Below are 25,919 nucleotides of genomic sequence, written 5' to 3' on the forward strand. Positions count from 1 at the left end.
TTTAGCTTCCCTTCTCTCACATTTATTTTTTAGTTTTTTTGATGTCATTTTTATTATACGTTATAAAAGTAGTGGCCCATAACACATTGGAACAACGTTTTTTTAAACTGGTTTTCACCACAGACAGTTTGAGAAGCACTGATTTGGATGACTTGTTTCTCATCTGTACCACTGTGATTTGACAACAAAGGTTACTTTCCCACATTAAAAAATTTTTTTCTTGCCAATGTTCTAGACAAAAGCAAGAATCACCCATACAACACTCTAGCCTCACAATTTCTTGACTCATTTATTCCAATAAAATATACCTTCAAACAATAACCCTAGCCATATCTTGTCCTTAATCCTCTTTAATCCTTAACTCTGAAACCCCGCTCTTGGATCACAAACTTTCATTCTCCTCCCTTCTTACTAAAACTGCTCTTTACTGTTCCTACTGGAATAATCACTTTGTCTGGATATGGACTTGCTTCCCTGAGTGCAATACTTATGCAAAAACAGCCATCCATGGACTTATAGAACGCCTTACATATCACCATGAGATTCCACACAGCATTGTTCTGATCAAGGAACTCACTTCACAGCACATGAAATATGGCAATGGGCTCATGCTCATGAACACTGATCTTACCAAGTTCTGCATCATCCTGACACAGCTAGCTTGAAAAAACAGTGGAATGGATTTTTGAAGACTTGATTATAGTGCCAGATATGTGGCAAAACCTGGTGGGGCTAGGACAAGGTTCTCCATGACAGTGTATATGCTCTAAACCAGAATCCAATATATGGTACTTTTTCATCCACAGTCAATATTCACGGGTCCAGGAATCAAAGGGTTGAAATGGGAGTGGCTTCATTCATTATTACCCGTAGTGATCCAATAGCAAGATTTTTGCTTCCCATCTCTGCAAACTGAGATTCTGCTAATCCAGAGGTCTTATTATTTCCAAAGGGAGAAAAACTTCCACCTGAGACAAAGCAGCATCCTGTTCTTCAATCACTGCATTCATTTCTTCTGCAGTTGTTCTCTTTTTACATTCCTTGGTCTTGTAGATTCTATCCACAATTATAGCTCCATTCTTCTGAATAGCTATCCCTGTGTCTGCACTGTTTATTCTGTTCAGTAATTCCTGTAATGTCATGTCATTTTCTTCAGGGTTAATATTTTCTAGCAGTTTTAGAGACATTTCCATATGCTTGGCTCATGCAATTGCTTCTTCTCACTCCTCATTGGCTAACTGCAGTTGAGACATAATAGCTTCATCATGTTCCCTCTGCAAAATACACCTCTTCAACCAGAGCTGCTGTTTTTTCAGCAATTTGAGCTTCTGTTGCTTTTTCTTGGAGTTCCGGTTTAAGCTTTAGTTTTCTCTGTTCTTTATCTTCTTTAGTCAGTTTTTCTTGAAGCTTTTTATTGCTTGCTTTGAGAATGTCCAATTCTTTTAGAAGCAACGCTATTGTCTCCTCTTTAAGTCTGAAGTAACTTGACAAGGAATCATACATTTGTAATGCAAATCATTATTTCTATGTTCCATAATGTTGGATTTTTCTCTGGTGCAGTGAGCTGTCTCATCACCTAGATGAGGACTGATGACTTGAAAATTCCTTGATCTCTGCTCTGGCAGTTCTATGCCCTCATATGTAGCTTCATTAACTAATTCATTGGATTTCTGTTGCATGCTTCCCTTAGAATTCACAGGCAGTTGCTCATCTGGCTGTGTACTTTTATTTCTCCTAGTGGTCTCTTGTTCAAGATAACTATGGGTTATGTCTGGACTAATGCAGCACTGTCCTGGTGTTAAAATATACTGGTTGATTATAAAATGCAGGCAATGAAGGTTTCTTTCACAGCTGGATGGAAGAACAATAACCACCACCAGTTATCTAGGCCCTTTTGACCAGTTGTCCATTTGTACTTCTGTTCTTGTTTGCTCTGGCAAGGTCTCTGGTTTTTGCGCCAAGATTTGAAGCTTTGTGCAGCATGACTCAGCGTGCCTGAAGAAGCACAGCATTCTTTGTCGAAACTTACAAGTGTGAGACCTGAGATGCGCCCCGCACCGCCCCAGGAGCCGACTCTGCGCTCTCTTCCAGAGCTTCTCAGGCCCGACGCGCAGGCGCCACGTCCACCAACCGACACTCACTCGGAGCCTCCCTGCCCGCCTGGGGCTTCTCTGCGCGGGGAGGTGCGCTCGCCTGCGAGAATTCCCACGGGCCGCGACGGGAGAGCGAGCCCGCCGCCAGTGGCAGGCGGGACCCACGGAGAGCAGAGGCCTCTCACATTTAATGTTAACTCTTGTTCGTATTTTCTTATTTTTCTGAAGTATGTGCTATTAGAAATTAAAACAAAAATACTCCGGTGACAGTGAACGACTTTAATGCACAGGCAGGAATGGTGGAAATAGATCAGTTAGGAGATAGATTAACCAATCTACTCTTCAGGAGAAATCTGAGCTAGGATAACAATTTGAGAGAGCTACCAGCGTATAAATGGTAACTGAAATTGGGGGAGGAGAATGGATGAGATCATTCATGGAAAATGGGGTCCAAGATGGAACCTTGGAGAAGCCTAATATAAAGATGTGGGAAGAGGAAGAGGATGCTGCGAAATAGGCTGAGAAGTAGTCAAGAGATTTACAGAGAAGTAGTCATCACAAGAGCTGAGGGCGGTTTCAAGGCAGAAGGATTGCTCAGTGGATGATGCATTTATAAAACATACATAAAAGAATATTTATAAAGAGGGTCATTTTGTATTCAGTAGGCCTTGTTAAAATTAACCTATACATTTATCCTAAGGAAATAACCACATAGTCCATTTTGGAAGACAAGGAGTTTGGACTTATTTGGGGAGCAACGAACTAAAGGTTGTTGGCAGTGATAAAAATGAATGACAACCCTTAACAGTTTTGGTGAAACTGAGTTCTGAAATCTAAGAAGTTTCACATTTCTGTGAAATCTTTCCAGACAGATTTTAAAAATTCAACCTATTTGTATTTGTTTTTGTAAGCATCTACTGTGTGCTTACCACTACACCCTCACAAGCGAGATACAATAGTACATACATGTGACATGATCTCTATCCTTTCCATTTACCATAGTCACCATACTCACCAATCCTCACTCAGTCTGGTTGTTTGATCATAGAATTCACTGATGAGTTATGACACAGATGCCCTGTCTATGCCTCAGTTTCCTTCTCTTTAAAGCCACGGTTTGATGAGGTCAATGGTTTGCATCAGAATCACCAGGAGTGCTTGCTGAACAGATTGCTGGTTCCACTCCTAGTTTGATTCAGTAGGGAGTGGAGAACTTGCATTTCTGGAGAGGTAAATTGCTGTTCCGGAAACCATACTCTGAGAACTCTTTTACTTTCTCCAGCTCTAAAAGTCTATGATCCCTTAGCAAAACTGCATTACCTATGCTCACTAATGGATTTAACACTCTCCATTATTCACCAGAGCCTAAGAGGATGTTGTGGAATATGTAGTTATTATTTGCCTTAAAAAAAAATTTTTTTTTACTTGACTATAGTTGACTTAGAATGTTGTGTTAGTTTCAGGTGTACAGCCAAGTGAATAAGTTATACATATACGCAGACCCATTCTTTTTCAGATTCTTTTCCCATATGTTATTACAGAATATTGAGTAGAGTTCCCTGTGCTATACAGTAGGTCCTTATTAGTTATCTATTTTATATATAGTAGTGTGTATATGTTAATCCCAAACTCCTAATTTATCACTTCCCCCCACATTACCCCTCTGGCAACCATTAGTTTGATTTCGAGATCTGTGAGTCTGTTTCTGTTTTGTAAATAAGTTCATTTGTATCACTTTTTTATTAGATTCCACATATAAGTGATATCATATTTGTCTTTCTCTGACTTACTTCACTTAGTATGATGATCTCTAGGTCCATCCATGTTGCTGCAAATGGTGTTATTTCATTCTTTTTTATGGCTGAGTAATATTCCACTGTATATATGTACCACATCTTCTTTACCCATTCCTCTGTTTATGGACATTTAGGTTGCTTCCACGTCTTGGATAGGCTATTGTAAGTAGTGCTGCAATGAACATTGGGGTGCATGCATCTTTTTGAATTATGGTTTTCTCCAGATATATGCCCAGGAGTAGGATTGCTGGATCATATGGTAGTTCTATATTGTTTTTAAGGAAACTCCATACTGTTTTGTTCTCCATAATGGTTGTATCAATTTACATTCCCACCAACAGTGTGCGAGGGTTCCCTTTTCTCCACAACTTTTCCAGCATTTATTGTTTGTAGTTTTGATGATGGCCATTCTGACTGGTGTGAGGTGATACCTCATTATAGTTTTGATACGCATTTCTCTAATAATTAGTGATGTTGAGCATCTTTTTGGCTATCTGTATGTCTTCTTTGGAGAAATGTCTATTTAAATCTGCCCATTTTTTGATAGGTTTGTTTTTTTGACATTGAGCTGCATGAGCTGTTTGTATACTTTGGAGATTAATCCCTTGTCGGTTGCTCTGCAAATATTTTGTCCCATTTTGTGGGTTGTCTTTTCGTTTTGTTTATAGTTTCCTTTGCTGTGCAAAAGCTTTTAAGCTTAATTAGGTCTCATTTATTTTCATTACTCTAGGAGGTGGATCAAAAAAGATATTGCTGTGATTTATGTCAGAGAGTGTTCTGCCTATGTTTTCCTTTAAGAGCTTTATAGTATCCTGACTTACATTTAGGTCTTTAATCCATTTTGAGTTTATTTTTGTGTATGGTGTTAAGAAGTGTTCTAATTTCATTCTTTTGTAGCTGACCAGTCTTCCCAGCACCACTTATTGAAGAGACTCTTTTCTCCATCGTATATTCTTGCATCCTTTGTCATAGACTAGTTGACTATAGGTGCATGGGTGTAGTTATTATTTGTTGAATGCAAACAACGGCTTAATATTTTCAATCTTATCTTCTTAAACCTTACATATCTTAGGGATGTTTGTGTTCAGTTGCTGTGAGCTGCCAGGAGGCAGGACCATAGCTGTGGAGGCTCTTAGTACATCTCACACTGCACTTATTGCAGACATTTAATACATGCTTTTTGATATGCCTTCGATGGACTAGGTGGCATGTGATATTTTCCCATTTCGTGATCATTATAAATTTGATACAAACTCTTAAAATAATGAGTATTTGATCTTAGTTCATCCTTGAACAAGTTTCTGGAGTCCAGGAGACCACACTGGGCAATCTGGTGATATGATATAATGGAGATATTTCCTGTTAATCAGGAGATAAGGATATTAGTGTCAGTGCTGTCCTTGGCTCTGTCACGGTTGCAGAGGTCACTGAACCTCTAGTGGCTTGGAAAACTAGGAAAATATTGACCATCTTAAGTTCAGGAAGAATTCATGAAATGCCTTGTAAAAATATAGGCTCCAGGAACAAAACCTAATTTCAAAATGGTATTTTTATAAAAATTAATTTTAGAGGTAAAAGCCTTTCCACCTTGAATCAGAATAAGCTTGTTTTTGTTTCTGATCTTGGTTGTTTTGCTTTAAAGAATGAGATGCTATAGTTCAAAAATTGAATAAGTATTTATTATTCCAGAAGGTACATTGCTTTTTATACATATTTCATAAATGATACAGGATTTTACACATGTTCAATATTTTGCTATTTGTGTAAAGGACTTTTCTCCACGTCCTCCCTCCCCTTGCCTCCCACACACCCTAAAAGGATTTGCTCATTGCACTGTGCTGTTTCTTCTTAAAAACCCTGCATACAAACAGGATAAATGGTTTAAAAATAATTCACACAACAGAAATAAATGAGGGAGAGGGTTGAACGACTCGGGGGCGGGTGGGGAAGGAAGTGGGAGGAGAAGTGGAGACATGCATCCTTTCATTCTGTCATGCCAGTGGACGGGGTGGTGGCAGGAACAGCAGCAGCAATCCTGGCTGGCCTTCAACCTCTGCAAGGCACCTGGAGTCTGGGTTTGTCCTTTCAAGTGTTTCTCTTCATACACAATGATCCCAAAGGAGGAAGAAAAAGAGAAAGAAACCCCTTGCCACAATGAAGAGGGATGAATCATGTGAAAGAAAAAAGCTAATCAATCAGCTGTGTGGCAAGCCCCATCATCCTTTCCATCCTGCCCCTGCAGTAGTTAAAAACAGGATAGTAGACACAGATTCCTTTGACTCTTCAAGTGTGATGTCATCTGCAAATATGGTAGAAAATATTTTGATAGAGTATAAGATTAACTCCTTTTTCTCTCAATTTAAGATAAGAAAAAATAGGGTGAAGAGGGTCGGCTGAAAGAAGCCAAAGAAATGTATTCCTGTACAAAGATAAATTGCACCCTTTGAGATCCACAAACTTGATTTACAACTACTGAAGTGGTGGAGGGCGGGGGGGCTCACAAACAGTGCAGGAGTGTGTGTCCTTCGAGATTAACAAGGCCTCCAGACAAGGTAGTGCCATCTGGGTGGCCTGGAATGCTGTCACACAAACAGATTAACAGCAGTGAAACTATTCTGGTTCTGAAATGGCTACAGAGCCATGAGTTTTAGCCAGTTTGTAAACCTTACATCATCCTAATTTGGTAATACAGCTGAACACTCTGCCTCTGGCTTGAGCCGTGAGACAGGGGAGTATCAATGGGATAGTTAAATAAAGGAGGGAAATCTGTCCTCCTCTTAAAGATTAATTAGTAAAAAACAAAACAAAACAAAAAAACTCATGCAGTGTTGCCAATTATTTCTAGACAGTGATCCAGAGAACTGGAATATTGAGACATTTAAGAAGGTATTAAGGGATAATCCAAAGTGTCAATTATCAAACAGTCATAAGTTGGTTCCAATTATCATATGGATAAAATTAGTGTACCAACAGGTGTGGGTGGTCTGAAATGGGGCACAAACGGTAGAGATTCCTGGTAACTTTGCAGAGACTGGGTCCAATCTAAAATAAATGCTAATGACATGGGCTCAGACTCTGTTTGCCACCCACAAACCAGAAAAGGTTTGCTTTTCTGGTATATTTATTTACTGCTATGTCAAAAATAAGAAAAGTTAAATTAAAAAAAAATTTAGAGCTGAGTGGGGTGCTGGTGTGTTACTATTTTGCTGACCCTGAAAAGAAGATGCAAGAAACAACACCCCTAGCATCATTTTCTCTCAACTATAATAATAATGCATCATTTTCATCCAGAAACTGAGATTCTTGATTAAGACAATATTCACTAAGCCCTTTGAGCTTATATTCCACAAAGCCTGATGGTAAGTTTTTAATGTTCCTTTCTTCCCTAAGATCTTTTTGTTTTCGTTTTTTAATTAAAGGTAAAAACCCTCTACCCCGACATGGCTCCCAGCTTCCACCTGCAATGCTTTAATTAAAAAGGCCATAGTTATAAACAGGTGTTCTTTCTGCTGGGATTCAGAGGCTCTCTGCAGATCAATCTTCCTCACCAATCTGTCGGAGGGGCAGATGTACTTGTAATGGGTCTCTCAGTCTCTTAAGGTCCATTTCTGCCTAAAATAGAAACAAAAGGTGAGAAAACTGGCTAGTCAAGCTTTCAATGATATTACTGTCTCCTGAGAAGAGGAAATTGTCTTTCCTCCATCACTATGAGTCAGAGAAATCATCTCAATCACTCTCAAAGTAAGAGTGCCTCAAAGGCAAAGAATGTTAAAGGCACAGCACAACAAAGCAGGACAGAAACAGAAGTCTGTCCTGGCAGTTTCAGCTATCAACAGAGCCTCCAGAAAAGACTGTGCAATCAAAAGGGCAGCACTCAGGGGCTTAAGAATGTGGGAGCATCTGATGCACCCTGATGGCATTTCTCCAGACAGAAGCCCTTTTACAAACTTTTTGCCTGGAGCCAGAATTCAAATTTATGCTCCTCAAGACTTCAGTTGTTTGTCTAGTAGTTGTTTAAGTTTTTCACTAATCAGTAACTTTTAAAACAGGGATGTGCAGTCAACTGCAGCACTTTCAAAACTCACACGTGCTTGGGCCTCACCCCTGAGGAGTTGGATTAATAGGTTTAGGGCAGGGCTGAAGCACCTGTATTTTTAATAGCTCCAGAGATGATTCTGACGCATTCCCTCCAGTTGAGAACCACCACACAGAGCAACAGAAGGTAAGAATTCACTTACGCCAAGGCAGGGAGATGAATTAAGCCTATTCAAAGCACAACCCCGTCACCAAAAAGGGACAGAGAAGGCGGAGAAGGTCCAGAGAAGAGTAATTAAACATTAAAGAGAATGGAGGGGCTTCTGGAGGTTTTAAAAAAATCTCTAAAGTCATTAAAGACTGCAGAGAAAAGAAATGAGGATTTCTTCACCAAAATCAAAGATACCAGAGTGAGGGGGAGGCACGACCAGAAATGTGAAAGACGGCTTCCCTGGTGGCACAGTGGTTGAGAGTCCCCCTGCCAATGCAGGGGATGTGGGTTCAAGCCCTGATCCGGGAAGGTCCCACATGCCGCGGAGCAACTAAGCCCGTGTGCCACAACTGCTGAGCCTGTGCTCTAGAGCTCGCAAGCCACAACCACTGAGCCCGCGTGCTGCAACTACTGAAGCCCGTGTACCTAGAGCCTGTGCTCCACAACAAGAGAAGCCACCACAATGAGAAGCCTGCATACCACAACGAAGAGTAGCCCCTGCTCGCTGCAATTAGAGAAAGCCCGTGAGCAGCAACGAAGACCCAACACAACCAAAAAAATAAAAAAATAAAAAATAAAAAAAGAAATGTGAAAGAGGTAGCTGTTATGAAAAATAAGATATCAGTCTTTTAAAAAAGCATTTCTAGCTCAATAATCTCTGACCTGCACCTAGCAAACATTTCTAGTAGTCTCTTTCTGACCTGGATTTTATTTTGGCTCCACTGCTACCACACATCTTAGGTGAGTGATCTTTGGGTCAATTGCAGAAAGATTTAAAAAAGAGAGAAAAGTAAACACAGACCTCTCTAAAGAAACAAAATGAAAAATATAAAAATAGGTTTAAAAATGTCAATATGCTTGTGATAAAAGGATAGATAGGGCTTCCCTGGTGGCGCAGTGGTTGAGAGTCTGCTTGCTGATGCAGGGGACATGGGTTCGTACCCCGGTCCGGGAAGATCCCACATGCCACGGAGCGGCTGGGCCCGTGAGCCATGGCCGCTGAGCCTGTGCATCCGGAGCCTGTGCTCCGCAACGGGAGAGGCCACAACGGTGAGAGGCCTGTATACTGCAAAAAAAAAAAAAAAAAAAAAAAAGGATAGATAGGACCCATTATCTTTTCATCTGCTTGTGTTATAAAACTTTCTGGAGCGGTGACCATGATAAAATAGTCATTTTTATCAACTGAGGAATAATTTACATAGGAAGAAGAGGATTGGATCATTCTTTCAGAGTTTACCCATCTAAGTACTTGATTGTAGACGATGATGATGATGATAATGCCATACAAGATGGGGCTGGGATTTATTTTAATTTTTGTAAAACTTACCTGAGCAATTGCATCTTTGAGTTGATTGTATTTCTCTAGGTCAAAACGTGACTTTTTGGCTCCTTTATGGAAAAATAGTAAGTATTGTCTGTCTCTGGCTTCTGGGTAAACATATTCCTACAAAAATAAAGAAGAAATTAAATTATACTCCTTAGCACACTATCTTCACAAAATAAGCATTTACTATTGATTAGATTCAATACACATGAGCACATATAAAGATATACTACTACTGACATGTGCTGTATTAAATATTTATTTCTTAAACATTTTTTATTGCAAAACACACACAGAAGAGCACACATACACAAAATGTACATCATAAAGAATCATCATCACATGATAAATGTTAATCATCACCAGGAATACCACCAGTAACTCACAAGCCCCCTTCCTGCCCCTTCCCAATTACTAACCCTTCCTTCCCCACCAAAGTAATCACTATCTTGACTTTTATGGTAACTGTTTTCCTGCTCTCTTTACAGCTTTCTTACTTAAGCATGTATTCCCCTGAGCTCTAGAGCTGAGTTTTACCTGTTTTTTGAATTTTATAAAAATGGAGTCAGATAGTATGCATTGTGTATGGCTTTCACTCAATATGTTTGTGATATTCATCTTTTGTGTGTAGCTGTAGTCTGTTCATTTCCATTGATATGTTATATTCTACTGTGTGGCTACATCACAATTTATTTATCTGTTGTACTACTAATAGATTTTTTGGTTGTTTCTAGGTTTTAGCTGTTGTAAATAATGCTGTCAAGATCATCTCTGGACATATCTTCTGTTGGGTATAAACCTATGAATGGAAATTCTGGACCACAGGGTATGCTTGTGTTAAAATTTAAGGAGTGATATCAAAGTGGTTGTACTAGGGCTTCCCTGGTGGCACAGTGGTTGAGAGTCCGCCTGCCGATGCAGGGGACACGGGTTCGTGCCCCGGTCCGGGAAGATCCCACATGCCGCGGAGCGGCTGGGCCCGTGAGCCATGGCCGCTGAGCCTGCGCATCTGGAGCCTATGCTCCTCAACAGGAGAGCCCACAACAGTGAGAGGCCCACGTACCGCAAAAAAAAAAAAAAAAAAAAGGTTGTACCAGTTATACTCCCATAAGCAGGACGTGAGTTGCCATCACTTCACCTCCTTCACCTCCTTGCCAATACTTGGTATTGTCAGTTAAAAAACGAGTTAGGCAGAAATACTACCTCAGATTCTGTTCCCTTATAGGTTATTACAAAATATTGAGTATACTTCCCTGTGCTATACTATAGGTCCTTGTTGGTTATCTATTTTATATAGTTTGTATATGTTAATCCCAAACTCCTAATTTATATTATTTATATTACTACCTCATATTTTAAAAACAACTTTACTTGAGATACCATACAATTTACCCATTTAAAGTATAATAGTCAATGCTTTTTAGCATAGTCACAGAATTGTACAACCATTGCTACAATAATTTATAGAATATTTTCATCATCCCCCAAAGAAACCCCATACCCTTTAACATCACTTCCTATTTCCCTCCATACTTCCAGTTCTAAGTTAACTACTACTACTTTCTGTCTCTATAGATTTGCCTCTTCTGGATATTTCATAAGTGGAATAATAAAAAAGCCTTTCGTGTCTGGCTTCTTTCAAGGCTCATCTGTTTGTAGTATGTATCAGTACATTATTTCTTTTTATTGACAAATAATATTCCATTAAATGGATATGCTACCTCAGGGGTCCCCAACCTCCCAGCTGCGGACCTGTAGCGGTCTGCGGCCTGTTAGGAACCGGGCCACACAGCAGGAGGTGAGCAGTGGGTGAGCCAGCGAAGCCTCATCTGCTGCTCCCCATCATTTGCATTACTGCCTGAACCATCCCCTGCCATCCCCTCCCCCGGGGAAAAATCGTCTTCCGTGAAACTGGTCCCTGGTGCCAAAAAGGTTGGGGACCACTGTGCTACATTTTATTTATTTATTTGTCAATTGATAGACATTTGAGTTTTTTCTACTTTTTGGCTATTATGAATAATCTTGCTATGAACATTTGTGTACAAATTTTTGTGTGGACACGATTTTATTTCTCTTGAAGAGATATAGCATTTTCCTGATCACTCATGAGGCTGAGGCCTTTTCATATCCCCTTTTATATTATTGGCCATTTGCATATCCTCTTTTAGAAGTGCCTGTACAAACCTCTTGCCATTTTTTCCCTACTGGATTGTGTGTCTTTTTCTTACTGATTTGTAGGATTTGTTAATATATTATGGATATGGATCCTTTGTTGGATATACATACTGGAAACATCTCCTCCCAGTCCACTCTCCCTCTTCATTGCTCTTTAATAAATAGATGTCCTTAATGTTAATATAGCTTAATTTATCATTCCTATTCTTTATGGTTAGCACTTTTCATTCTGTATAAAAAGTCATTCCCTATTCCACAGTAATTAAGATATTCTTCTATATTATCATCTTCCAGGAGCTTCATCGTGTTACCTTTTATATTTAGATCAACAATCTGTCTGGAATTAATTTTTGTTTACAGTGTAAGGATGGGGTCATTTCCTTTTTCTATATGGATATTCAATTGACCTAGCACCATTTATCAAAAAACTCTTTCCCTGCAGTGCTATTTTTTTAAAATCAAAAGTTCATTTATACTATGTCTATTTCTACTTCTCTCTTCTATTCCACTGGACTATTTGTCCATACCTGTGTCACTGTCTTAATCACTGCAGTATTGTAACTAAAGCTGCAGTCTTCATATCTGATAGAGTAAATCCTCTTACCTAGTTTTTCTTCAAGTGTTTATTGCTTTTCTTAGTCCTCTGTATTTCCATATACATTTTTCATTTTTTGTGACATCTCTGTCTGGTTTTGGTATCAGGGTGATAGTGGCCTCGTAGAATGAGTTTGGGAGTGTTCCTCCCTCTGCTATCTTTTGGAAGAGTTTGAGAAGGACAGGTGTGAGCTCTTCTCTAAATGTTTGATAGAATTCGCCTGTGAAGCCATCTGGTCCTGGGCTTTTGTTTGTTGGAAGATTTTAAATCACAGTTTCAATATCAGTGCTTGTGATTGGTCTGTTCATATTTTCTATTTCTATGAAGCCCACGTAGATGTATTTTTGATGTATTTGTGGGGAGGAAAGTGATCTCTATGTGTTACTCCTCCATCTTCTTGAAGCTATCTCTTGAATGATTTATTTTTAAAAGTCTTTTTTTTTTTTTTTTGCGGTACGCAGGCCTTCCACTGTTGTGGCCTCTCCCGTTGCGGAGCACAGGCTCCGGACGCGCAGGCTCACCGGCCATGGCCCACGGGCCTAGCCGCTCCGTGGCATGTGGGATCTTCCTGGTCCGGGGCAGGAACCCGTGTCCCCTACATCGGCAGGCGGACTCTCAAGCACTGCGCCACTAGGGAAGCCCTAAAAGTCATTTTGAATTGCATCTCTTAAAAAGTTTCATTTTCTAACTATTTGTGGCTGGCATATAGATATACGATTCATTTATATATATTGACCTTGTATCTAGTAACCTTATAAAACTCACTTATGAATTCTAACCAATTATCTATATATGCTTTTTAAACTTTTCTATGTACAAAATCTATGAATCATGCCAGTTGTTTTTGTTTCCAATGTTTTCATCCTCTGTATCTTTTTCTTGCCTTCTTTACTGGCTAGGACTTCTCATTCAAAGTTGAATGGAAGGGCTTCCCTGGTGGCGCAGTGGTTGAGAATCCGCCTGCCGATGCAGGAGACACGGGTTCGTGCCCTGGTCCGGGAAGATCCCACATGCCGCGGAGCAACTAAGCCCGTGAGCCATGGCCGCTAGGCCTGCGCGTCCGGAGCCTGTGCTCCGCAACGGGAGAGGCCACAACAGTGAGAGGCCCGCATACCGCAAAAAAAAAAAAAAAAAAAAAAAAAAAAAGTTGAATGGAAGTGGTATTTTTACCCTGTTCCCAGACAATGAAGGAACATTAGAATATTTCAAGTTCACTTACTCCCTCCAGATATATATGCTATTGTCATATGTTTTAGTTTTTTCTGTATTTTAAATTCCATAAGAGTTTATTATAATTATTTTATACATTTAACATTCATTTAGATTCACTCACAGATTTACCATTTTCATTGCTCTTCATTCCTTCCTGCTTTTTTTAAACTTTCCACTTGTGATAATCTTTCTGCACAAAGAACACTCTCTAGTATTTCCTTTTGTACAGATCTACTGGTGACAAGTTCTCTATTCGTTTGTCTGGAAGCATCTTTATTTCACCTTTATTTTGGAAGATATTTTTGCTGAGTATAGAATTCTATGAGTATAGAATTCTAAGTTGACAGTTATTTTCTTTCAACACATTGAAGGTATTCGATTACCTTCTGGCTTTCATTTCTACTGTTGAGAAGTCAGCTATCTAACAGTGACTCCTTTGAAGGCAAGCCTTTCTTCTTTTTCTTTGGCTACTTTTAAAATTTCTTCTTTGTCTTTGTCTTTTGCAGTTTTACTATTGATGTGTCTAGATGTGGATTTCTTTTCCTTTATATTGGTTGTATTTGATGGAATTCTTAAATCTATAAATTAATGTCTTTCATCATTTTGGAAAATTCTCAGCCACCATCTCTGCAAATATTGTCTCTTCCCATTCTCTCCCTCCTCTCCTTCTGAGATGCTAATAAAATTAAAAATATATTAGGCCTTTTCACTCTATCCTCTGTATCTCTCACCCTCTCCTATATTTTACTTCTTTTTGTCTTTCCATACTTTATTTTGAATGGTTTCTTCTGATTTATTTCCAGGTCACTCTATCTCTCTTATGTCTAATCTGCAGTTAAATCCATCCATTAAATTTTATTTCTAGAATTTTCATTTGTTTTTTACAAAATCAAGTTATCTGCCAATATTCTCAACCTTACCTTTTATCTCCATGAATCTAGTAAGTACAATTATTTTAAAGGCTATGTCTGATAAATCCAGTAACTAGATCTCCTGTCGGTGTCTGTTTCAAATGTCTACTGTTTCTGTAGGTGTTTTCCTGTGTATCTGCTTATTTTTAATTGTATGCCTAACTTTGTATTTGCAAAATTATTTGTAGAAATAATGTAAGGCTTAGGATAATGTTATCTCCTCCAAGGGATCATTAATGTTTTCTTTGGCCTGGAACCAGTAATATCAGCACTCTGGGATCACCAGCATTCTAGGACTACCTCAATCCAATTTACAAGATTGGGATGATTGAAAGATGAGCTACAGTCTCTGAGAGAGCCTACAATAGGTTCTTCTGTTCTACAGTAGTGGCCTTTAAAATTCCAAACCAAAGCAAAAATGTTTCAACCTACTTTAGCAATCCCTGGACATGAATCTCTATGGCTTTGGTCTTTCTAGGTTATCAAGTATGGCTCAGTTTCTTGGCCTCTCAGCCTTACGCTCTTTAATCAATACAAATCCCCAGAGGAAAAAGCACATCGAAACACCAGCTTCACCTTCCTGGGACTTCTCTTCTTCTGGTTCTTGCCTGGTAATTTCTGCTATCTTGTTAGCTCTCTAGAGTCTACAGGCAGATGTGTTTTATGTTTTGTTTCACTATTTTAACATTTCCTAGTGGGAGCATTGTTCTGATTACCAAGGATGCCATAACTAGAAACAGAAGTAAATATTTAATTATTGATGATGACAGATAATGAACGAATAGTGGTTGAAGGGACTGTGGAAGCTTTTTAAAAATGGATAGAATCGTGGTCTGAATCAAGTAACATTGACCTAAGGGATAACTGTTGGATTAAAAACTTGAGGGAAAGCCCTCTAGGTTTCATCTAAGTTGCTATTAGTAGGCCATTTACCTATCTTTGCTGAGGATGTAAATGTACACACTAATTCAATTTATTCAGATCTATTCTATGCTTCCTCTTTTGGGCAACAAGCATTTACTAAGCAACTACATGCTAGACTCTCTTCTAGAAATTTGGTAATTTGATAATAAGTGAGAAGAGATACACATAGAGCTTGGTTATGAAGGAAAGAGAGTCAGAGAGGGAGAGTTTGATAACATAGGGAACACAAAAAATATACTGGCATAAGATTCTGGAAGGGGGTAATGGGATTAAGAACAAGTGGAAGAGCTAGCCCTGAGCAGGAAAATGCCACCTCTTATTTGAATTTAAGGAAACAGTGTGAAAGTAGGTATGGATACTATTAAAGTCACAGGGTTTAGGAATTTGCAAGCTTGTATCTGTTAAGCTCAATTTTCCGGGAGAGGTAGGAGGCAAAGTTAAATGTGGGATGAGGAGCTTGATGTGAAGTCTTAGAATAACTAATAAGAGTGTTATGGGGGAAGAAAATCTAATTAGAAACACAAGCAGTGGTCCAATCCACATTATTACATGATTTTTCTCTAGCAATGTTCAGTAGCCTGGATATAGGATAAATGGCTAAATTTATCCAAAATTAGGAGTTTAGAGAACATATATGGTGGAAAGACAATGGAGCAGAGATTGAACAGAATGACAATATGGTCTAATTTGGACAGAAAAGGAAGCAACACATGAGGAAGGTGACAGTAAAAAGTTAAGAGAGATGTCAGGAGCCTAAAAGTTTAGGCATACTAAATTATTAGGCATGCTAATTTTTATTCTAAGTAGGTCCTGAATGGCCACTGAAGTAGTTTGCTGGAGTAGAATATAAATGCTGGATGTTGGAATTGAGATGACAAAGGGTATTAAAGCTAGGTTAGTGTTTCTTAACCTTTATTCATCATTGTTCCCTTAAGTTGCCTTTTTAGATATTTCTTCCTTAATTGCCCCTCCTCCCCAAAGAAGTTTTTTTTTTAAAAAATTTAAATATTTATTTATTTATCTTGGTTGTGCCAGCTCTTAGCTGCAGCACGTGGGATCTCTGTTGTGGCATGCGGGCTTTTTAGTTGCAGCATGCATGCAGGATCTAGTTCCCCCACCAGGGATCGAACAAGGGCCCCCTGCATTGGGAGCGTGTAGTCTTACCCACTGCACCTCCAAGGAAGTCCTTCAAAGAAGTTTTAACACCACAAGTATACTGTGTATCTGTTTATCTGTTGTAATATCTAAGATGTTTTACTCCCCCAGAACCAATTTTCACCCCCTTGAGGGTGACCTCCCCTTTGTAGAAAATGCCTGGGCTAGGGGGCTGAATGGTGGTTCACATGCCTGCTGAAGTAACTTTGCTGAATGGCAATTCTTACTGTCAGGCTCCTTTTTCACATGATAGAAAATGGTATTCAGGTCTCACTGAAATATTAGTCAGTAAAAGTCAATATTTCACTTGATTTTATGATGTCAAGGAACTTATCTTTTGAAAATTCTTTGGAACTTAATGTACTTTTGGAATATATTTAGATTGCTAATAAATGCTCATTGAACAGTTTAAATGCTGGTGAACAGGCATTTTGTTTCATGGGTGTTAATTATGGATACTGATATGAGGAAGAATATTTAACATGAGAAACTGTTTACATTTTATTTGAGCAATGTTTTCCTATTCACAAAAGACTAAATTGTTTACTACTGCTATTTTACAACTTGTCACTTGGGGGCAGCAAAAACGTTTAGGAATCACAGAAGTAGGACAGCATTTAAATAGTAGGACAGACAGGCACTGTATTAGGCATGGTAAGGAAATAAAAATTGAAAAAAACACCCGAACGCCTTGCCTCAAAAGATATCATAGTCTAGTAGAGGGGAAAAGACATTGAACATGAATAATTATAATACAAGATGGCATAGGATAAGTGAAACGAGAGGCACAATGTGCTTTAGGAATTCAGAAGAGGGACAGATCAAAGTTGGCTGCAGGGAAGTAGTCAAAGGTTCATGAAAAATAAGCATTTAAGTAAACCTTGAAATATGACAGGTAGCGATCTACAGGGAAAACCTTCCCAGTTAATAGAATGATATGAAGGAAGGAAGGAAGTGGTGAAAAACTCAGGGCATTTTGGGGGAAATACAGACTACACAGTTGACCCTTGAACAACATGGTTTTGAACTGCACAGGTCCACTTATATGCGGATTTTTTTCAATAGTAAATACTACAGCACTACACGATCCATAGTTGGGTGAATCCCCAGATGTGGAATCATGGATATGGAAAAACTATGGATACAGAGGAACCATGATATGGAGGGCTGACTTTAAGTTATACGTGGATTTTTTTTACTTCATAGAGGGTTGACGCCCTTAACCCCCGTTGTTCAAGGATCAACTGTAGTTTGATGTGTTTAAAATACCTACTACATACGCAGAGGAGCTGAGAGACATTTGGAAAGGACAGCAACCAGTTATGAATATTGGGCTAAGGAATCTGGATTTCAATCGAAAAAAAGAATCCATTAGACAGGGCAGAGGAAGAGGGAAAGAAATACGGACAGACATATACACATATGCAAGCCATGTCCAGAGGTGTGGTTAGATAAGATTGATTTGGCTGTCAGCTCTGTTCAGGTAGAGTGACAAACATGAGTCAGACATGGGATTAGGTGCTAGAGACACCGGGCAAACAATAGCAGGACACGAACAGTTTACTGTCTCTTCTCCACTAGACATATTTGGGAGGCCTGGAAAGGTTAAATAACACCTTTGGGCTTTCATTTTCCCACACAAAAATAGGCCTATGACCATTGGTCTAATGACAACAGAAACAAAATGCCTATGTTCAACAGTGGTCATATAAAAATATAAGAGAAGCAACTCTCAGCTTTCTTCTGATACCTAAGAAAATAGAAAAGGTTTCTCATATCTCTCAGCTATTTCAAATACTTTTTATTCAAGGGAGCCTGGATCTGTGGTTGTATCACAAACAGCAATAATAAATAAGTGGTAATAAATCCTTCATACTTCCTAAAGTGACCATTATGGATTTCCAAGCTACTAAAAATACAGCACTGACAATAAAAATTAGTTCTAGACACTGATATTTAAAAAATGAGCCTTGGTTGATAAAGAATAGAATAGTGATTAGATATCTAATTTTCACCTCTCTTCCATGAAGTAAAAACAACAACACACACCTATACTCCTAATATATTTAGAAGTAGCCCAGAGTTTAGCTTAACTATTTGATTAGTTATCACCAATTCTCCATTCCAAACATTCAGTAAAAACCAAAAGCTTGGGACTACACCATCTGACTGCTAAATTAATGACACAGTACATAAGAAGCCAAGCCAACTGAGCAAGTTATCCTACAGCTGACCACTCTTCTCCTTTGCCTTCTTATTCTATATCTTACTATTAGTATTATGAATTTAATGGTTTATATGGCTCTCTTAATAGTCTGCTTGCTCCATGGGGGTCAAAGCCATGTCATATCTATCTCTCTATCTCTAGCACCTAGACTAGTGCCTGATAGATAACTGGCATGCACGTGCATGTGCACATATGTGTGTTTGTGTATGTATAAAGGATAAATGATTACTTCAAGGGAACTGGCCTTAGAAAGAATATGAGAGAAAAGAGAACTACTTTGACAACCAACATTGTACTATCTCATGGAAAGTTACTTGAAGAAGAATTCTTACCTGGCGTGTCATTACAAAATATGCATACATTGCCATGGCACTTCCATAAGTGATGAAATAGGTAACTGGCTCCATGATGTCCCAGGAATATTCCCACCAGGTAAGCCGGGCCAAAATGCCAAACTGTGTGGCCATGTAGGCAAGTCCACCCCATAGCACCAAAGTGGTCCTCTTCTCAGCTTTTCTGCTAATCTCAATTCGTACCTACAGGGCACACATGACTGGTCAACTGTAAAGCATTTTGACATAGAACCAATTTTAAACTCTTATTTAAACTGTTCAATGTTCACTAAAGAAACAGGGCTCGTAATCAAGATATAAGTTAGTCTCAATTCTAGGAAATACAGTTTGTCTTCCTAAATAATATCTGTAGTTTTTACTGAGTACTATTTTATAGGAATAACATTTTTGATACACTTGTATTTTATGTTTCATCCTAGAAGTAGCTGAAAATATGGTGAAATTATGGGAGTGAATAAGTTAGTTTCAGCAGGTCTTTATCCAACCACCAGATTGCTTTCTTTGAAAGAGAGAAATAAAAACATGCCAATGTTCTCTCACTGTAGCGTACAAGATTTAATCTATCATTAGTTTTTTACTCAAAAGGTCCACGAGGGGCAAAATAGCACAGTGAGTCAGAACATGGACTCTGGATTCAGAATGGCTGAGTTCAGGCCCTGATCTGCACATTACCATAACTTCATTAATGAGTTGTTCTGAGGATTAAATAAGAGAATACAAGTAAAATACTTAGGACAATTCCTAGCACATAGTAAATATTCAATAAGGGATGATAATTATTTTGCTATAGTTGGTACATTAAAAATGTTTTACATTTTGAAAATACCAGATTTAAATTTCATCCCCCTTCACAACAGTTCCTTAAATTTAATTTATCCAACATTTCTAATGGTCTTAAATTTAATGAAAACAACCTTGAGATATGTGTTCCTTACTTTTAAAGAAATCTGAAAAAGCACAGTATTAAGAGTATTTGTTCCCTTCCTTAATCTCTAATATAGTCTGGTTTCTTAAAATGGAAATACTTGTATTTTTATTAAAAAAAAAAAGGATGACACATGTTCATTGTAAAACACTTACAAAAGTGTAAAGAAGAAAAATCATTCATAATCCTACTATTCTATTCGCATTTGGGAATATGTTCCCTCTAATTTTTTTCTGTGTGTGTGTGTGTGTGTGTTGTGCATATGGCTATAAGCATAATACACTTAAAAAATGGATCATAGTATGCACTAATATACACATTGTTTTGTAGTTTACTTTTCATAAAATATCATGGAGTGTTTTCTACAGAATATTAGATCTACACGATTGTTTTTAACAGTTGCATAATATCCCATATAATATTAATTCTTAAGTTGGCTAAAATGATTATCTACCTCACTTAGAACCCTTCTTGATCAGCAATTATTCCAATCTTTGTTGTAAAAGTTGTAAGTCTGGTTAAGAGCAGTATATTTAGATCTCAAAGCTCTATGTCCATTATCAAGGCTCCAAACTATTCCTTTTTAAGTCCTTTCTTAGCTTTAATCAGAAGCTTTTTATGATTCAGTTCCCAAAACTAGTGGACTAGTTTGATTGACACAATGCAATCACACAAAACTCGGAGGGAAAAAAGGCAAACATATATGCTCTGGAAAAAATACTGGTAAAGAGAAAAGTGTGAAATTTGAATCTGCACCTTTTCCAGGGGTGCCAGTTGTTCTTTGAGATCTTCTAATCTTTCGATAAGCTCCCTTTCCTTGTTTAACTGGTGCTGCTCGATGCACAAAGTAGTGTATAACTGCTGGACCAGTGTCTTTACATCGTTCAGTGTTGCTGCGTTTTCATAGCTTAAGAGGTCTGAAAAAAAAGATTACATTTTTAAAAAAATGTATGCCTTAAATGAAGAGTTGCTATTCCTAGGGCTATTAGTGATAAGAACAAGGCAGATTCATCTACTATAGAGGTCCCACCTTCAATGTTAAACTGAAGGAAAGGGATAGTTCCTTTTTAAAAAGTAAGAGTCTATAAATCCTAGAAAGTAAGCTCATATTTGGGCAACTTGAAAATTTTGAAGCCAACATCCACCATTATATTCTTGGAAGTATAAGTGCTACAAATGAGGCTACAAGTCATAATAATCTTCATTAGGTAAAGACAAAAAATTTAAAGTAATATGTCAAAAACTAGTAGAGAGGTTTAGAATTAATCTGATTATCATGCTTATTAAAATTCTGATCTATAATTTATCTGTGGTCTTGCCATTTTAATTGGTCATTTTTTTCCCTTTAGTAACTAACACTTAAGGAAAAAATATACAGTATTTCAAATTTGCAAATACAAGGGAATAAATAAAAATACTATTATCCTAATAATCTTAGACCCTATATACCTTCCCCCTAGCATATCAATTTTTATTTATTCCCGTTGGGCAAAGACATAGAATAGTTGTATGGGTCTCAATATCAAGCTCGAAAGGGCATGAAGTTATGAGAATAACTGAAAAGGTAAAAGATTAAATAATTCTTTGATTCAATATCCTCTTCTGTGAGTAGCATGTGCTTCCAGAAATCTAAAAATTATGTTTTGAAAATTTAATAAAAAGTCAGCTGATCTCAGCTGTCAAATAACTTTTTAAAAAGCACCAGAAGTAAAGCTTTTGTTTTAGAATCTTATTAGCCTTAAATGTGACATTTTGTTAGCTACAGCAGAAGGTCAGCCTTTTTCTAAATCAAAATATGCCACAGTCAGAATTAGTCATGTGTGTATTTAAAATATTCTTGGGCTTCCCTGGTGGTGCAGTGGTTGAGAGTCCGCCTGCTGATGCAGGGGACACGGGCTCGTGCCCCAGTCCGGGAAGATCCCACATGCCGCAGAGCGGCTGGGCCCGTGAGCCATGGCCGCTGAGCCTGCACGTCCGGAGCCTGTGCTCCGCAACGGGAGAGACCACAGCGGTGAGAGGCCACAGCGGTGAGAGGCCCGCATAACGCCAAAAAAAAAAAAAAAAATTCTTCAAGGATGTCCTTTAGCACAGTTATCACAGGAATTCAATCAATAAAAAATTCAAATAAGGGTAGCAAATTGGATAAGAGAAGAGCTGATATAGTAAAATGGGATATAGCACCTAGCATAGTATCTTGCACGCTTCAATGAATGCATGCTGCATTAATATGAACTGATAAAAGCAAGAACATTTTGAGTTCTAGAAGTCGTGTATGTCAACAGAATCTGCTTTGCACCAAAGTTGCAGCTCACATTCACATATGGTTCTACATTTTCCAAAGTTACAAAAAGAGAAAACTGCACTCTAGAATGTCATAGTGAAGTGGTAGAGTCCATGCCTCCTGACCTCCAGGCCTGGAACTGAGTTATGAGGCTTTTACTATATCAATATTAATATTTCTCCTGCAAGTTCAGTCCTCTTTCTTTTTTTTATTATTTATTTTTTTGCTGCGTTGGGTCTTCGTTGCTGCAAGCGGGCTTTCTCTGGTTGCAGCAATTGGGGGCTACTCTTCGTGGGTGCGTGGGCTTCTCACTGCAGTGGCTTCTCTTGTTGTGGAGCACAGGCTCTAGGCTCGCGGGCTTCAGTAGTTGCAGCACGGAGGCTCAGTAGCTGTGGCTCATGGGCTCTAGAGCACAGGCTCAGTAGTTGAGACGCACAGGGTAAGTTGCTCTGCAGCATGTGGGATCTTCCCAGACCAGGGCTCAAACCCGTGTCTCCTGCATTGGCAGGCAGATTCTTGACCACTGTGCCACCAGGGAAGTCCTCAGTCCTCTTTCAAAAAAATAATTTTTTAGGTAGGTATAAATTATCTATGGTAAACAAAATCCTCTTACATATATTATCCCATATTTATCCTCATGGTAGCATATAATCCACAATTTATAAATACAGAATTTTGAGTCCTAGAGAGGTAAGATTAACCAACATTTTTGTATTAGGTACTGATCTATTCACTATAGAGGGGAAAAAAATCAAATATGAGGTGGTTTCTCTCCTTAACGAGGTCTAATAATGATATTCACAAAGCTGTACGGCTAGCAGGGACTGGGAAAAGATCTTCTGACTGGTAGTCCAATGACTTTTCTCTTCCATGTTCTTTCTTTTTCCATTTCCACTTTCAATACCATAATTACACTGTATTTGCTTAGAAATCCAAGGAAGGAGAAAAGGAGGGAGGAAGGGAGGAAAGAAGGAAGGGAGGAAAGAAGGAAGCAAGCAAACAAACAAACTAAACAGACCCTCTCCTCTTCCTTTTCCTAATGAAGCACACACATGTTAATGATCAAATATTTACAGACAATCATAACCTGAAAATCTATAAAATCTGAAATCAGGCTTGGTATTTGTTTTATAAAAGAGTTTCTATTAGAATGTCATTCATCGAAGACTATTATTTTAAAATTAATATTCATATTACAGGTTCTGCTGTGTAGAAAATTTATTTTTTATAGCAGTCTTTTCTTTCATGGCTTCTTCTGTGTTTTATGTTATAGGTAGAAACATATTTCTCACTCCAAGTTTGTAAAACTATTTCTCTTTTGATTTTTTTCACTATGATAAATTATAAAATAAGCAGCTAAGTGAATGATAATATGTATTCATACAATGTAATACATAGCAGCTGTGAAAAAGAATAAGGAATTCTTTATGTTCTGGTATTTTAAGATCTTCAGAATACACTGTTAGGTAAGAAAAGCAGTTTAGTGGTTTTATACCTTGACATCTAGTTAAACTGGAATTATGTTTCCCCATATATCCCAAATTCCCCCAAATTCCCTGTATGGTTCTGAATTAGAGTTAGCCAAAAGAGAGATTCAAATGAGGTTTTAGAAGGCAGAAGTGAAGCAGAAGCCATCATGCTCTGAAGGTTGTCATTAGTAGCTAGAGACAGATGCAGAGGTGCCTGGAGATGCCAGTGTGTGCCTGCTCTCCCTGGCTCTGCATCCAGCTCTTTTTTCTCAACTGCCACCTCTGATGATTAACAGCAAATCCACGCCCACAGCCAGATGCAGCTTTCTAGAGCTGTGCTGTCCAAAACAGTAACTGCTTGCCGTGTGTGGCTATTTAAATTTAAATTAATTAAAATGAAATAAAATTAAAAATTCAGTTTTTCAGCCATACTAGCCACATTTCAAGTGCTCAATAGGCACATGTGACTGATGGCTACCATATTGGACAGTGCAGAAATGGAACATTTTCATTGTCACAGAAAGTTCTATTTGGTAACATTGTACTAGGGATCTCTCTACCAGCCCTCCTTTGCTAATTCTTCTTATCCTAGTAGTTGGACGCACTTGAATTTCCAGGTTCCCTGACAAGCTTTGATTTGTTCACAAGTGCCATCACTTCAAAATTAGTAACTTTTCTCTGATCTTCCAAGCTCCCCTTTACAGACTCTTACTTCTTTACCTTCATCTACAACTGTACAAAGTCTCATTCCTATAATAAATCTTTTATTCCATTTTATTCACATGCTTCTGCTTCCCCAATTGAACCCTGACCAACATGAACAGTATATGTATGATATGCTATTATCTGCATGAAAAGGGAAAAGAGATTATGCATTCACACTTGCTTATGAATGCACTGACTCTCTGATAGGAAACAAGAAACTAAGAACAATGCTTGCTGGTAAGAGGAGAAAGGGGTGGCTGTGAAACAGGGATGAGAAAACCTTTTCGCATATATTCTTTGACTTTAGGAGTTGAACATTGTGAATGCATTATCATTCAAAACAAATAAAATTTAATGTGCTACAACATACCTTTAAACAGCAATGAAAAGACTATAAAATGATAATTCATAGGAGATCAATCTCACAGATGTCCAATTCTAGACCTGGCTGAACAAAGAGTTGTTATCTTTCTGATCAGTAAAGCCCTGGCAAACTCAAGAGACTTAGCTTTATTTTGTTAGATTTTCTTGACAGGAAGAATATGCTTCCAAGGTATTGTCATGGTGGAGGAAAACAACAACCTCAAACCCTTGACCCTGAAAAATCTGCCCACCTATCTGGAGATGAAATTATAGGAAGAGAGAAGGTAAATCTGTTAATGGCTTAACAAAAACACTTCTGGATGATCCGTGTATGCTTCACTAAAAATGCAATTAAGATGTTTATTAATGTTTCCGCACATGCCATCAGTGCCAGGATAATTAAGATACACAAAGACAGGGAGATGTGCAAAAATAATGGGGATTAAAAAGTCTTTTCAGCTACTATAATGGTTTGGGAAGGATTCTGGCTATCTGAGTCTCTGATAAGATATTAATTATAGTTGGTATTTGGTTTGCCTGTTCAACACTTTCTCTCAATTACTTACATTATTAGTAGAGAAGCAAGGTCTCCAATATCCTTTGGATGGATAAATGGGGGAAAGGGCTTAGTGTTGCCAATCAAGATGAGTCTCCTTAGCACAAAAACTTTCAACAACCAGTGGTCACAGGGGAATCCAGCCATATACAGCCTTGGTAACCAAAAGAATGCAATGGAACTTGCAACTAGCCTTGCTGCTATGACCTGCCCCCTTGTTCCATTTCAGTTTTTTCCTGCCTCTTCCCTCCAATTTTGGCATTAGGTACAAGGGTTGTCAGTACTTAGGTATTCGTAATACCTATGACTGCTAATCCCACATAAACATCAAACACGGCAACATTAGCTCCTATATGAATAAGCCCTCTAGCCTCAGTGCCTGGTAAAGTATGTGAAGTTAAGGTTTACTGGTGCACAACATTCATAGAGCATTTTTAGCTCTAAAGTGCTATCCATGCACAGGGAAAAGAAAAATAGGAGAGAAAAGCGAAAATTAAAGGGGCATAAGCAATGAGTAGAAAAAAACTGTGTCAAAACTTAAAAAACTATTCTGGAAAAGTTTTCCTTCATTAACTATTATAACTTTTATTAGATAAAGTATATTTGTTC

The 25,919-nt window shown here is 38.3% G+C and overlaps 1 protein-coding gene and 1 pseudogene across 3 annotated transcripts in view; both read right to left on the reverse strand.

The window, feature by feature from the left end:
* Positions 1-923: 923 nt before the first annotated feature.
* On the reverse strand, positions 924-3,445 carry LOC131750336 (mirror-image polydactyly gene 1 protein pseudogene; annotated as a pseudogene).
* A 2,101-nt stretch (positions 3,446-5,546) lies between these two features.
* MCU (mitochondrial calcium uniporter) overlaps positions 5,547-25,919 on the reverse strand; it is a 204,145-nt gene continuing 183,772 nt past the window's right edge. For all 3 annotated transcript variants that reach the window (XM_059054251.2, XM_059054253.2, XM_067025420.1), the window contains 4 exons: positions 20,693-20,853; positions 18,991-19,194; positions 9,463-9,579; positions 5,547-7,501 (listed from right to left, as the gene is read on the reverse strand). In XM_059054251.2, the coding sequence (XP_058910234.1) occupies positions 7,424-7,501; positions 9,463-9,579; positions 18,991-19,194; positions 20,693-20,853 (560 nt within the window). In that variant the 3' untranslated portion in view covers positions 5,547-7,423. The remainder of the gene's footprint in view (positions 7,502-9,462; positions 9,580-18,990; positions 19,195-20,692; positions 20,854-25,919) is intronic.

Source organism: Kogia breviceps, chromosome 2 (genome assembly GCF_026419965.1).
Source record: "Kogia breviceps isolate mKogBre1 chromosome 2, mKogBre1 haplotype 1, whole genome shotgun sequence".
Lineage (NCBI taxonomy): Eukaryota > Metazoa > Chordata > Mammalia > Artiodactyla > Physeteridae > Kogia > Kogia breviceps.